Source organism: Seriola lalandi, unplaced genomic scaffold, assembly GCF_002814215.2.
Source record: "Seriola lalandi dorsalis isolate HSWRI2012SDOR001 ecotype SW California unplaced genomic scaffold, Sedor1 jcf7180002054519, whole genome shotgun sequence".
Taxonomy (NCBI): Eukaryota; Metazoa; Chordata; class Actinopteri; order Carangiformes; family Carangidae; genus Seriola; species Seriola lalandi.
The window spans coordinates 3,535,246-3,551,237 of NW_019525072.1; the positions used below are offsets into that span (position 1 = coordinate 3,535,246).

Sequence of the window (15,992 nt, forward strand, 5' to 3'; positions counted from 1 at the left end):
GATACTGGCTCAACCTCTTCTCCTGACCCTTGGTCCCTGCGCTTGGTTCAGTTGCCTCTGGAGACATTAGTAATTCAAATTTAGCACAGGGAATCTGGCTATATGTCATGTCGGAGAGGGCCTGAACAACACCAGCTGCCACTCTCTCTCTCTCTCTCTCTTTGTCTCTCTCTTTGTCTCCATCTCTCTTTCTCTCTCCATCCCTGCCAAAGTGCTGTAGACACCTGCAGGTATTTAATGAGGAGATAGCTCCCATTAAAGGTGCTGCGCTGGCTGTCAAAAGAGAGCATGAGGGACAGAGAGCGATAAAGAAGGAAGGGAAGGAGGCTCAGTGAGAAAAGAGGCCTTTTCAGGAAAAAGGGGCGTGCTGGGTGGCAATGAGCGGGGGGGTAAAGAGCAGACAAGGAAGAAATATTAAGATTATACAGGATAAAAAACAAAAGGGCAAGATGGTTTGGATTTGATTTTGTTAGAGAAAGGATGTTTTCATGTGGATGAGACGTGTTTTTACCTTCTTTCATTCCTCCTCTAATGAGACACAGAGGTAAAGGAGGTTAAATCCTCGCTCTCTTTACCTCACCTCTCCTTTTCCCTGTCAGCACCGCAGGTAACGTCTTGTTCTAAGGTCAGACCGTTGCTATCTAGCTGTTCATGCTAATGCAGAGGCTCTGAAAGTCTTCCATACCGGACACACGCGTATGGATCCAATGGGTCCTGGAAAATCTTCACAACTCTGTGTGCTGTCAGGATTCGTCTGCAGGCAGATTCGTGTTGACTGACACCGGAAGGGTTACTACTCTGGAAGTCTGTTTTGATTGACTAAAGGCAAAAGAAAGGGTTGTTTTGGAGGGGAGAAGTTTGTGGTGAAACTTATCTGTCAGTCATGTTAAATTGGCTGCTGAAAAGCAGTAGCAGCACAGCAGTCCACCTTTAGTCGGCCCGAAGTCAGAGAGCTACTGCTGCTGGACACGTCTGGTTCATTTCACAGAGGAAGCCATCTCTCCCCCTGCAGTCTGCTGTGGCTTCAGGAGCAACAAGCAGGACAGACTCTGATATTCTCCGTATCCCTCATGCAGACACAACATATGTTATAAATTATTACTGTGCTTTAGCCATTAATAGGCTATACTTTATCTGTCTTTATCTCAGCTCAAGACATACTGATATATTGATGTCCACAAAAAATGGGATTTCCTGTAAGTGTGAGTGTGATTCACCCTGGGGAAGACAGGTGGGTGGTCGATATGTGCTGGACTTGTTTTTAATCATTTAGCCACTATAATAAAAGCTTTTTAACTTCAGTGCCTTGACTTTTTCCCTGTTTTTTGTGGGCATTGATTGCCAACCTGTGCAACCTTTTCTGTTTCACATTGCTGTCAGATTCAAGAGGTGCTTGTATATCTATTTTCCCAATAGGGACTGATGTATTAAGAATTGCGTAGCGTGTCATGATTGCAGACAAAAGGTGATTGATGACAAAAGGACATGATGATTGGTTAGCACTGGTCTGCACTGCACTTTAATGACAGACAAAATGCATTCAACCTGTCTTGATATACATATCTTCACATATCTTGATAGGACAAAGGACATTTTGAAAGGGAAAAAAATATGTAATTTTGGAACAGGAATAGAATGAGTGATCCAAATATCTGTTTGAAAAGCAGCATTCAAATGTAACAGCCAAACTGCAATCCATTGATTTTTTTTTTCCTTTCATCTACAATCAGGCCAAATATTCCTTCCCTACAACAACCACCCCGATTCATTCCACAGTACACAGAGGAAGAATAACAACTGATGATGACTGGATTGGCATTGATTATATTGTCCTTTGAGAAGTGCTGCATATTTGGCTGCTGTCTGATTTACACATAAATGAAGTAATGGGGGGGTGAAGACAGTTTTCACTTGGTGATTTATTTATTTTTTTCAGCTTCTGTAAATATCACTGTGAAGTGCTACAGAGGAAAGAACAGAGGTTTTCTTTTACTGATACAGTATCTTCTCATTAAACAGCACAGCAGACGTTTATTAATGAAGTTGGAAAGTCTTTATCTTAAGTCGTGACGTATTTCAAACTGAAACACAATAGATTTGAGATGGGAGGAGCTGTTTTGGGTGCCCCTGTTTCCAGAGGTTAAAACCCATTCATTTTTCCCATAGACAATGTAACATGACTCACAGTTAAAGCACACCGATGACTTGGATCAGTCTGAGATCAGTTCAGTCAGTTCAGTCATCAGTCTACATGATTAGATGTTGTGTACAGAAAGTGGGGGAGAAGTTAACTACGACTCCCAAGGTTCTTAATGTTACTGCTAATGACAGGCGCAAGCTAAGGCTCAAAGTAATGACAAAAGTGAAAACACAACCTGCAACTTAAATCACTTTTAAATTCTAATAAACTTCAGTAGCTATGTCGCCACGTTTAATTAACAACAACAATTTTAGTTAACAACATTGTGAATTCCCTACTGTTCTGATTCGCACCTTGGCCTTTTTCTCCATTACAATGGCACCAAAGGCTGATGGACATTGGAGCATTTAGACCCGTCCGACCTGCCCCAAAATAACAGACAAAACACGATGTCTCAGAATCAAAGTTTAAATAATTCACTTAATAATTATTGTGAATTATGTGTCTTAATAACTTTGAGTATTTTTCTTTTCACCGTCTTCAAGATAAAATTGCATCTAAAATAAGATATTGTTCATCTTCAAACCTTAAATGTAGATTTTTGAAATGAGTCCTTTTTGGAGAAATAAGAACCTCGTCACTCTCAGTGGTAATTGTAATGTGTAGGCAGAATAAGAGGCAAAAAGCTGTGCCATTTTTAGCTATTATTAATGCACTGTATGGTAACCAGTTATACACCTCTGTGTGAGACACAAAAGGGTGATGAGTGCATCAGTGCCTGCGAGTTCAAATTGGAAGATGAACCAGTGTTTTGCTTTATGTTGATTGCTTTATCTTCTGCACATAAACTATCTTTGATGCGATTTACTGTAACACATTGCGACTGGTGTCTTGGCCACTGCTCGCCGGTCGGAGGTCTTTTCTTTAAGGCTCTTCCACCGTGTCCCTCCTGGAGCGAGGTGGCGGTGGGAGAATAAATGAGTGGGGTGCTGATGTTCAGCTGTGTCCTCCTCTTCCTCATGGTGTTAGTGCGGCTTGCCTCTCCTGTCGGTGGGTAAGCACTTTGCCGGGTGACAGCACCCATCCTTCACAGGGCCCTGCCATATGCTGTGTTGCTGTCAGAGGAGACGACTGCAGATGCTCCAGCTGCTCCCTCCCTGCACACTGAACAACACGCACACACACATACCGCTCTCAGAACAGGATAAAGAGGCAGAGGCTGGAAGAGGCACAGGGAGGCAGGGGTGAGGGAGAAAGGATGCACATAGAAGTTTGGGTTTTTTGTCGGCAAAAGGGGAAGGCAAAAACAATCCCTCATTTGTGGGAAGTGAGGTAAAATCTTCTGTTTTTGCCTGAGCAAAAGTGAAAAAGGTAAAATCTGTTGAATCATTTCAAAAGGAGGTTGTAGACCTAATGAAAGAGATGGAAATAAAAATGCTAATTGCAGGTGAGGTGACATAATGAGCAAACAGAATGCAAGCTTGATCCTTCTCCTGCCGTGGGATTTTCACAGTGATTGCTTGTTGGCAGCCATTTTTGAGCCATAACAGATCTTTTAATTGATTGTGCCTTTGCAACACTTTTGCACCAACACCACATCAACAGGTTTTTTTTTTTTTTTATATCCCATCAAAAGCCCTTTGCTTCTCCCAGAGTAAAGAACAAACAGGGAACTTTTGCTGCTTATTTATTTATTTTGTTTGTCCAAACATCTCCTTCAGGCACTTTAGCTCGGGCCTCGGAGTCTCAAAGCTATCACTTTAGTGTCTGTGATCCTCCAACAGAGAAAACAAAACTACTTAAAAAGGAAACCCAAATGGCTGGCGCACACAGACGGCATGCAGAGGCTCATGCTCACTGCCAGTGATAATACTGAGTGCATGTGCGTGAGCGTGTGTGTGTGGAAAGCCTCTGTCTGTGCGCATGTGTGTAAGACAGAAGTTGGCCAGACACAACACACTTGGCTGCGAGTTGGGGCGCAGGCCTCAACGCTCGTTCAGCAGCTTGACTTCAAATCATGCATGAAATATGCCTGTGTCTGTGCAGATTCACCCAAACACCTCTGTGTCAATAGTGAGCTGACCGCTTGTCTGTGAGCTGAGCCACTGAGATGCAAACAGCTGTGTTCCTCCACACAGCAAAAGAAATGACCACTGTATCATATGAGCAGGCACATACAGTGGTGTGATTACTAAAAGGTACCACTGTATATGTAAGAATGTGAAGCAATTTACATGAATTAATCGCTTTTTTATAGCCATTATGTGAACGGATTGTTACATAACTTTGAGTGATTTCTATGTGAAGAAACATGGACTCAAAACCAAACAAACCTCTGTTCTTTAAAACCTGTTGCTTTGTAGATTTCATGTGCATTATCTCCAGTCTAATGTTACTCATCCCACTCCTATCATCTGTTTATCAGTGACGTTAGTTCAGGATTACTGTAGTCTCAACCCACTGTACACAACGTTAATTCACATTCTGTGTAGTAACATTACTTGACAATATAAAAGGCCTATTGAAGGTTTATTTTAATTAAGTCTGGTAATAATATTCCATCTAGTCCACTATTTCATGTAGTACACTGACCATTAGCTTTATTATCGAACAAATTGATCTTTGATGACATTGCTGAGCCCTTAGAGCTGAGCTAGACAAACAGTGATTGATAACGCTAGCTAGCTAGCTAACGTTGATTTATCATATAAATGTAGTCATTGTATCATGCAGCCAGAATGGATTAGATGGACGTCACTAGCCGATCTCGTGATAGCTGATAACGATATTACATTTTATAAATGCTATTTCAGAAAAACATAACGTAAGTGGAACTATAGTTTCACATAGCCAGACCGCCACACTTCATTTTGGTGCTGTACTATCACTGGAGAGTCAAATACAGTCTGTAGTCTCAAATAGAGTTTATAATCAAACTATAATAACAGTATAACTTTAGTTACGTTATCTATCAATATGATGCCGCTCAATCACGTTCAGTCTCATGTATGTGTGGTGTCATTGATAACAAGGGTTTTCTGAAGGTTACATAAGTACCTTTAAGAGAAGATTAAGTTTGAGTGAAGAATTGTGACAGTCTAGTTCATTGTCTTTTTTTTTTAAGGTCTCAGCAGTACCAGGACTCAAAAAGTTATTTAAAGTTATAATCCTTATGATTTCATAACTGGTTGATGTGGTGACACCTGTGGTCTATATTCGGTCCAGTCCATAATCAGCCTTTTTATGTCCTGCCAAAATGGGACATTGTATGTGGGGCATCAGTCGGTCATATGTGACTTTATTTTGTTTTGTGTTTTCAACACAACAGCAGGGTATAATAAAGTTGGTTGGTTTAAATCGGATCTGATCAAAATGAATGAATGAGTGAATGAATGAAAATTCCTATGATTTCTTCACAATAAAAGCCACTCTGTGTTTGGCCAGCTCAATGTGAGGCAGCAGCAGTAAGAAATGTTCAGTTTGCATTAGCACTAATTTAATACAGCTCTGACACGGTGTAAAGAGAGAGAACAGTAAACAGTGACGCTGATATCAATGGGATAAAATTACAAACAGTAATGCTTAATTACATGCATGCATCGTTTATTGTGAATCTCTCATGCGTAGGTGGATAATTTGAATCCAACGTGGGAATGGCAGGCTCCACCACTAACAATGAAAACTATTATATAGAGCCATAAACCAAAAATAGTGTCACAAGCAGAGTTTGAAATCATAAAAATCTTAATGATAGCTTTAATAGGGGCTGGTTGTGCTGCCTACTAAGTTTTCCTCTGTCTGTCAGTCTGTCGTCATAGTTCTATTCGTGAGGTTTTTTGTGGCGATCACTTGGCAGGCTTTAGTTTTTGATTTGTTGTGAGCTGTTAAGTGACACACTGTTCTTTGTCTGGTGTCTGCAGCTGCTCAGACGAACCACCCAGTCGTTAGTGGTTTCATGCTTTTTTTTTTTTTTCTTTTTCCAAACAAACCAGAAATATAAAATAAATTACCTTTTACGCACCAAAGAAGAGACTCGCCAAACACTGCGTTGTCAGGACAGCAAAAATAAGAGCTTCCATTAACTCCTTAAGCAGCCAGCAGCAGCAGAAGGCTGGAAAACCATAATTATAAACTTGCATGAAATGAATAGCCTGTTATTAAAGAAGGTGGGGTTCCAGCTATTGTCTTCCTGTGAATGAAGTGTTTATTTTTGACTATTGTGTAATAGCTTTTGGATTTATGGCTGTGTTTGTTTAATTTAGTGTCAGGACCACATCAGATTCTGTTATTAATCTCAGTTTTAATCAGTTCAGTGACCCGTTGCAGCTGCTAATTCTGATGCATGTATCAGCCTCTGTCTCCGAGCTAAAATATCCTGTCATTGATCTGAATGTGTTGGATTTTTGTGAGCAATAACATCTAAAAGTGGGTGGAGAGGATGAATAACAAAGGGAGAGGGAGAAGGAAAGCTGCAGAGTGTGTCTGTGACATCAAGCCTGTTTACTCTGGCTGGCTGGAGAGTGAAGGGGAGTCATGCATTATAAAAAGCTGGTGATGAGTTCTGTGCTCGCAGCTTTAGACGACAAGTTTAAAGATCACAGATCTATTTAGCTGTTGTAGATGAAAAGTGTTTATGCGTATGTTGTGTTTGTGTCCATGGTTTAAATTAAAAACTGGTCACATTTGTCTCATTCCATGGCTAAGATAAATTCACCTTGCTATGTCTTCAGGTATGCTGTATAATAAATAATATGTGATATACAGTATGTCCAGCCAATGTTTACAGTCTAACATTCGATTCAGGTGAAATATCTATCAAATGCCTATGAATTCCAGTTGATGATGTCCGTTATACATTACTGCACGAACTCTGAACTTCTGTTCCCTTTCTATTATTAGCTTTTGGTAAAATAGCAGTGACTCCATGGACAAAAATGGTAATTGATTTGAAACACAGTGCAGATAGAACACAGGTTAGGTTGTGAAAGATACAGAATATAGAATATTATAATAGTTACCTCCACAGAGCTTGACAGTAGGTTTTCAAGATTCGGATCACTGTTAGCCATTGAGTTTGTTGTGGTTGCCTCTTGTTTTCATAGTGTAGAATCTTTGTCCAGGCAGATGGGAGTGCTGCTGAATGAAAGATAAGTTGTAATTTCACCAAAACACTGGGAGCAACGTCGTGCAAATGCATCAAAGGGTGGATTTCTGAAAAAAAAAAATTCAAATAGTGACTGTGGGCTGCAGCAGGTGTTCCAGGAACTTGGATTTAAGAATCTCAATTCACCAAATCAGGTCTTGTTTTCGATCCCATTTAATACAATTCACATGAGTGCTATTGGTGTGTGTGTGTGTGTGTGTGTGTGTGTGTGTGTGTGTGTGTGCCTGTGGAAAGGTCGACTGTCTGTCACAAAAGCACATATTTAACAATATTTACATAACAAATTTACATATTTAATATTTAACATCTATTTGTACATACTACATTGCTATACTATATTATTCATCTAATACTGATCTTTTGTACATTTTAAGTATTTGATATTTTCAGTTTGCATTTCTTTTGTGTTGTCTGCGTTGCTGCTGTAACAAGCAAATGTCCCCGGTGTGGGACTAATAAAGGATCATCTTGTCTTATCTATCTTATCTTATAATGTGTATTAATAGATTCTAGTAAGATCACGAGACACTGTGCTTGTCAGTCAGCAGGCAACAACGGAAACTGTCCATTATTTCCCAGTCAAACAGGTGCTTATTTCCATGTTACTCATAGCTAAGCTGTATGATAAATGCCAGTTTTTGGAAGCTTGTATTGGGACAGAATTGCAACCGTTCTGAATTTTTACTGAGTGAGAACGCTTTAAAGTTGCTCAACTTTGAACGCCATGTGTTGAGTCATGAAAATGTGTGGTAAGGGGAACTGGAAGAAACTTAAATGTGGGACTGACAAATCTTGACAATTCTATGAAGCTAGTAGAGATATGCACTCATGCTGATTTCCATCTAGTTACCCATAATGTCAGCAGCAATACGCCTCAGATTAGAAGGGAGTCTGTCCCAAATCAGGTCAGTAAAACTATGCAATGTGCAAATTTAGATGATATTCATGCAAATTATGTATTTTTCTAATTTAACAACAAGAAGGAAATTACTCTTAAAGATTTATTTTTAAAGCATGAGGGTGCGTGTGTGTGTGTGTGTGTGTGTGTGTGTGTGTGTGTGTGTGTGTGTGTGTGTGTGTGTGTGTGTGTGCAGTTTGATGAGGTGAGTTTACTCTTTGCATGTGTCTGTCCATGTGTCTGCTGTTTGTCCCTGATCTCTGCCCATGTTTATGTGTTTGAGAATCCACAGGACTGACTGAAAAATGAGAAGAGGGAGGTAAAAGAACAAGTGTTCCATAATTTAATGAATTTCATTTGATTTGATTTTTTTTTTTCTTTTTCAAACTATTTCACGCATGGCAAAACACTGTAAATCCATAAACAAACACATAAATAGGCAGAAAAAGATTGATGCATTATGAATAAATCATCTGGGTACTGAAACTCAATATTAACTCTGCGTTGCCTGGAGGGTTGAGAGGGGGCTTACGACAGATCCATCTTGAGTCTGAGGAACTAACTGGGAGGCGAGCGCATTAGTAAGCACTTATCTTGGGAACTTAATTACCAAAACAAATGATGATTGTCAGTGGCAATGATTCTTCATTACTGTTATTACTCTTTACCTAGGGTTGTATACAGAATGTGTTTCTGTAGGCATCATCGTCTTTAACACCACTGGGGATTAAATGAAAGTCAGTCAGTCAGTCAGTCATTGATTCACATAGTTGGTCACTCAGACCAGTACTGAGCAAGATATCTTCACCATTGCTGGCCAGATTTCCATGAAATTTGTCAAGAGCATTTAAACTCCCCAGAGGATGATTCATATTGACCTTAAAGGACCAGTGTGTAGGATTTAGGATCTTAGAAACTAGCTTAGCTTCATATCTACATAGGGAATGAGTTTTCTTTCAGCCCGCCATTTTGTACCAGAATGGACAAACCAAACACTGGCTTTAGAGAGGGCCTTTTATCTTTCTAATTTGCTTGACACGGTAGTGTTGCCTACACGCTGGGAAAGGGAGAGGTGAGGTGAGGGGTATTCAGCTGGTTACAATCTGCAACCTCATCACTAGATCCCACTAAATCCTACACACTGGTCCTTTAAAATGTAATGACTGAATTTTCCCAAAATTTGCTGTGGAAATTTGTCCCCACGAGAGGATCTTAATATTTCGGGTAATTGAGTCTACATTTCTTGTTGTACTAGCATTAAACCAAAATTATGCAAGAATTACCAAACTCTAAAATTTGCTGTGCACCAGTCAGTATTGTATCAGCAAGAGGACAAGCTTTTTCGTGTCCTGTTTAGGTCAAAGTGCCATTTTTGGATTAAAGTTCAGCCAATAGGTAGATCACCAAACACATTTATGCTTCCAATGGAAAATACCCATTGAATTTTAACTAGCCCATGACCTTTCGTCTAGCACCTCCAGCAGGTGAAGCTTTACAACTCAGCTCCTCTACTAACAATAACACAAACAACCAACCCTCAACACCTTTGTATTGATGGTTGTGATGAAAATTCAAATATGGCATTTGTCCATGCCGCCTACACTGATGTACATAAGTGTTTTCTGATCTGACGCTCCTATCAGCGGGACATCATCATTTGTCTGTGCATCCAAAACCTTCAAGTCAAATCCATGTTTTGGCCTGATGATGCTATGGATGAGGTTTGTTTGGGCTTAAGCGCAAAAACAACTGAAAGATCATAGTTTGGGTTAATATAACAACCTCATCAAGGTTAGGGGACTTTCATTATTGTTGTTACAATAATAAACACTTGGTTAAGGTCAGGGAACAATAGCTGTCATAAAAGAAAAATGTCTGTAAGTAATGTAAGTAGGTGGATAAATTTCTGCTTGGTGATCATCAGAAAGCAACCAACCATAAATACTAAAAATATAGGTAAATGCTTCAGGGACAGTTTTATTAAAATGTTATACAAGTTTAATTTAATTTATATTATATTTGATTGAATATAAGTTATTCATTTTGCTGTATATAGTAAATTAACATGATAAATTTGGGCAATGTCTAAAAGTTGTGTTAATTGACTACATCTTTGTCCACGTGTCCAGTATGAGGAGGAGTGTTTGGAGGAAGATGATCCAAGGAGAAAGAGGAAGAGGTTGACCATGACTGAAGATGACAGCTAATGGCGTGAAGACTGTCAGGGCAGCCGGTGTGTCTAAATAACCAGGTGCTGCGATTTAGTTTCTGCCTGGTTAAACAGTGGAATAATTGGTCAAGTTATCCAGTAATTAGACCGGCTCTACCACGCTGCCTCTGAGAGCCCGGTGACTGCTCCGCCATGCTAATTGGGCTATTTATACCGAGACACATTGACCAGGCTCTCTGGCTTCCTTTCCAATTCGCTTTTCAGCACTTGTTTATTTTTTTCAGTGTGTACTCAGGACACCGGGCTGGACTCACCAACCTCCAGCTCCTCCTCTTCCTCTCCTCCTCCTCCTCTCTTCCTAAAACCATTTTTCATTCCAACTTGAGCTTGCTGAACCTTTGTCCTCTGCCCTCTGTCTCTTTGTCCATCTGTCTGTCTTTCGCCGCTGTTTTTTTTCTCACTGTTGTTTTTGCTCCCTCTCCTCCCTTATTCACAGCAGCTCCTTTTCTCCCAGGCTTTCTGTATTGCTAATCAGTGTTTTATGAATGCCAGAGTCTGTGCGCGGGACTGTGTCTTCCTCATGTGAATGTGTGTGTGAGCATTCCTCTGTGAGTGTGTGGAGATGGATGTACGTCAGTCAGTCAGACCTGCATCCTCCTGGAGTGTGATTAATAGAGCCAGCTGTGGAAACCAGACTGTCACACACACACACACACACACACGCACACACACTCACACACACTCACACATACGCACACACACACAGGAATACTTTGAATGCTCCTTTCTATAGAAAACTCACATTTTCGTCTCACTGTGTGCCTGTAATTTCTGTCCCAGAAATGAGCTGCTGCTCATGAGAGACCATCTCCAACTGGAGATCCCACCAATAGCTCGCTCACACCTCCGTCCCTCTTTGTGTGTGATGGCCTCTTTCTATTCTGTCTGTCCGTCGCTTGTTATCTCTGCATCTGTATTCTCTCTGCCTTTTATTATTCCTATATCTTCCCCTCTCCTCCTTTTTCTCACTCTCCTCTTCTGTTTTATTATCTTTCCCTTTCCCTTTCTCTCTGTCTTTCTGTCCCCTTCAGGCTAACCCTCAAACCTCCATCAGGAGCAAACAAGGCTCCTTGACATTCAATTTCCTGCTTGCCACGCACTTCTCTATTGTATGTGCTTCTCCTCTTTTTCTAGGACTCTTTTTGTGTGAGTTGAATAGCTGGATGGATGTGGCATTGGACGAATGAGCGGGCAGAAGGATGGATGGGATGGATGAGGAGAGAACTTGGCTGTTTTTTTTTTGTTTTTTTTTTTGGGGGGGGGGGGGGGTTTGGGTGTCAGCCGTCCTGGCTAAAGCTTTAACAGCAAGGTCACTTTGCTGGGATGTTGTGGCGATTTTCTCCCCTTCTCTTAACAATAGTATACTGAATGTGTCCAGGAGCTGTCAGCAATGAAAACAGGGAAGAAAGACTGGCACCAAGTATTTTCGGTGTTATCTCTGATAAAGTTGTGATGCCGTACAACGTGCTGCAATGTAATAAATAAAACCCCTTTAAAAATAATTGTCTTTAAAAGTCCTCTTTATAATATATTGGGAGAGTTGGTCAAAACATTAAAAATCATTTTAAATGAATGGAAAACACTATAAATAAGAATCTATAAAAGTCTCTTAAGTTTATTAAAAAGTTTTTTGTTGACATCTTTACATTGTCACTAATTAAAAGTTGTACTTTATTAAAACATTAGATTGTTGTATTCCTTACAGTATTATATTGTCCAGAAAGAAGGTAAAACATCAGTTACTATTCAGCAAGATTTTGCAGTTGGCTTCATAAAACATTTGACATTTTGACCGATTCGTTTTCATTTTTCAGTTATCAAACCGTTCACAGCTGCAGCCTCTTATGTTACTGGACGAAACAATTCATCAGATACATCCAGTTGTTAAATACACAGAATATTTTTGACTGGATGTGAATGTCTGTCACTGACTGAATGGTTGAGTGATGAAGTTACACCATTGGTTGGCCCGTTGAGTGTTAATAGTTTCCCGATTTGTTGTTGCTCTTTCAAAATGATTTGGCACCAACAGTGTTGCCAGCTTAGCACCTTAACTGACTTTTCAGCCCCTTTTGGCATCTTCTTTTTTTTAAAAAAAAGCACCTTGTGACAAATTTAGCAACTTTTTGGACAAACATTAGCTAAAAAGTTTCCAGCTAAAGAGTCTGCCTGCACACCTCTCTGTGCCACTCATTCCTTTGACCACACAGCAGCAGACGTGAACGAGCTTCTAACTCTCTCTCGGAGTGATAATTTTAAGTAAATATAACCGAAATCACATCACAGTTGTTGTCTTTAACTTATGTGTAAGATGATTTTGTCAGACAATGACAAATTTCTTTTTCACTAGCGCCTCAGTGTAATGCTTCCTTATGATACTTTTATTACAAATTGTAATTAATGAACCAGCTAACTAACCAACTATGTTCTCAACCAGGCTATAGCTAGCTAATTTATTGTTTGATAAGATGGCACAGCAAGCAGGTATAAAACTGCAAGTCAGTCAATCCAGCCAGTCGGAAATTACTTAGTAATTAGTGTGTGTGGTTGTGTGTTTGTGTTCATGAGCCTGTTCCTGTGTGTGTGTGTGTTTGCAGTGAGTCCTGTTGAGAGATAAATGAGTCTGGTTGACATTGTCTGGAACAGGTGGTGAAGTCAGCAGGGAAGACACACAGACAACGCTCATTCACACACACACACACTTACACACACACACTCACACACACACACACACACACACACACACACACTCACACTCACACACCCAATTTGACTTCAATGGCCATTTTCTGGCTTGTTTGAGAGTGTAGCCAGCCTGAGAGGATAAAGAAGGAAGAATAGGTTGCCTTTGAATAGCCCCCATATTGAGTGGCTGATGTATTGATTACAGAGGCAGAGAACCTACATTAATCATTCACAGCATGTTTGATTGACTGATTTATTATCTTTTTATGAACATTGCATGCTATTTATTAGCCACTGTGCGAATCAGTGAGTGTGTTAAAGGAACAGTTCACTGTAGAAATATAACTCTGTGTATCTAAGCTCTCCTATGTCACTCACATCTTTAAAAAAAAACACTAAAACTACAACATGCAGACCAACTAATAACACGTACGAACTGATGAATTGTACTTATGTGCTCTGTATATGTGTGTGTTTCCAGGTGAGTGTGGTTCAGGACTCTGTGAACATCTCAGGACAGAACACAATGAACATGGTGAAGGTTCCTGACTGCAGGCTGGCTGAGGAGCTTGGAGATTTGTGGGAAAACTCGAGATTCACTGACTGCTCCCTGTGTGTTGCTGGCCAGAAATTCCAGGCACACAAAGCCATCTTGGCAGGTGAGGGTATCCTTTCATTCATCATACCTCGAAAAACACACGGATAGAATCTTTATACTCAGGTGCTAAGAGCTGACCTGTTTTCTCATGTTTACGAAAATTGGATACTTTTTCATCGTTCAAGTCACTGTGTGATCTTGACAAGGTCATGGTGGGACACAGCAATATTCTCTCTGTTTTAACGTCGCGTTTGCAGTAAAACATGAACTCAAATGTGTTAATAAGTTGTTACACTTTTCGGGAGCAAGGAACGGGCACAGCAAACTTCTGTTGTCACATCTTGGTAAATTCAAAGGAGTTAAAACATATGAACATTTCCAAGATGTTGGTTGTAACTGTCATGTTATGCTGACAGTTATTCCCCTGCACACAGAATCATTAATGGAGCTGTACACACAGTAATAGAGATGTTTACCACAGAGCTGTAGCACTGTACAGTTATATACTGTTGATATTTCTTGTTTTGTAAAATGTCAGAATATAGTGAAAACTGCCCATTCCATTTCCAGTTTACAAAGATATAAAACAGAAGTAAATCCTCACATATCTTTCAGAGAATTCACTAAAAGGAATATTGATGATTGGGGTTAGTGACAGTGGTAATTGGTGATGATGATTTTTTGCCATTTTTCCAATTGATTTATTGACTGACCCAAAAGTTTTATTTGTTACATACACACAAACAATATGTGTAGAGACGGAAAAATTCTAAATATACATACAGTGGGGTCCAAAAGTCTGAGACACTGTATGTATAATTTATATAAGTATTAAAATAAATGTAAACATGTATGTCACAATTTTAAGGTACTAATATTTTTCGCACTAGATCACTTCCAAACTAATATAAGTGGTGGGTTTTATGTTGTTATTCATGGTGGAGTTTTGTCATTATCATCCTGGTTTTCATTTCAGAGTTTTAGTTTCCGTCTAAATGCTATTTCAAATGCTTTTCCACTGTGACAAGAATTAAATTCCGGGGGAAATACTTCATCAAATTTTTAATTTTAATGAATAATTTCTGCTTGCCACAGGGATGGTTAAATTTGAATATATGCGATACCCATACAGGAATCAACTATTGACACCTTACAGCACCTGTGCGTCTTCTTTGGCCTTCAGGAATCCATATCGATCGAACATGGTTATGGAGACGCTCGCGCAAACAAACAAACATGATGCATTTTCAGCAACTTGTTGCAGATATTGACACTTTGATGACAGCCGGCGTCAGATAGTGAAAAGTTTGAGGGAACTGGTGAACTGTGTGTCTCTGTGGAAGCAAGGAGAGGCTGTTCATTATTGGATTTGTTGAAATGTGTGTGTGAGGAGCCATTTTAATTATGTGCTGCTGTGGTTTGGGGTCTTCCCCTCTCTCTCTCTCTCTCTCTCTCTCTCTCTCTCTCTCTCTCTCTCTTTCTCCTTCCCTCCTTCTTTCTTTCTCTCTCTCTCTCTCTCTCTGCTCTACTTGGTCCAGATGACGTCCCTCCTCCTCGTTATTCCCCCTCTCGGCTGTTCCCGTGACAACTCTCCCGGCCGTTAATCGCCGTGGAGACGGACAGAGAGGGATCAAACGAAGGAGGGAGAGCAACTCAAATTGGCTGCACACTGGCCATGTGATCTTTGTACCACCCAGTCTTTCTCTCGTTCTGTCTCTTACCTTCTCTTTATTCCCTCTTCTCGATCTCTCCTACCTTTTCTCAATATCCCTCTTTCCCCTTTCTCTTTCATCTTCTCCTTTTCATTCTTTCTTCCCCTCTGTTTTCCTCCTCCTGTCACTCATCCCACCTCCTGTCTTGAGTTTTCTCCACATATCCGTCTCTTCCTGTCAGTCTTTATTTCTTTTGTCTTTTTCTCTCCTCAGCTCCATTTACTGCCCATTGCTGTCTACTGCTCTCTCTCTCTCTCCCTCTCTCTCCTCTCCCTCCTTTCACTTTCCTTCACCCTCTCCTTCTCTCGCTCTCTGTCTCTCTCTCGTCCACCCCTTCCTTTTGTTGCTGCAGTATGAGCTCACCAGTGCTGAGCTGCACCAGACAGACTTATTGTAGGTTTGTCTTCATAGTCCTACCTGGGCTAAGTTTGGTTTCAGTGCTGTATCTCTAAGCTAGCTTCATGATTAAAGCATTATTGAAAAACAATACAAACTAACTTTGCTGACTTTGCCTGACATGCGAAAGAAAGGATTGATACCAATATATGAATAGTTTGCGATACAA

The 15,992-nt window shown here is 40.2% G+C and overlaps 1 protein-coding gene across 3 annotated transcripts in view; it reads left to right on the forward strand.

The window, feature by feature from the left end:
- Window positions 1–15,992, forward strand: part of LOC111660580 (speckle-type POZ protein-like) — an 83,957-nt gene that overhangs the window by 55,217 nt on the left and 12,748 nt on the right. For all 3 annotated transcript variants that reach the window (XM_023413929.2, XM_087175979.1, XM_023413927.2), the window contains one exon: window positions 13,599–13,776. In XM_023413929.2, the coding sequence (XP_023269697.1) occupies window positions 13,599–13,776 (178 nt within the window). The remainder of the gene's footprint in view (window positions 1–13,598; window positions 13,777–15,992) is intronic.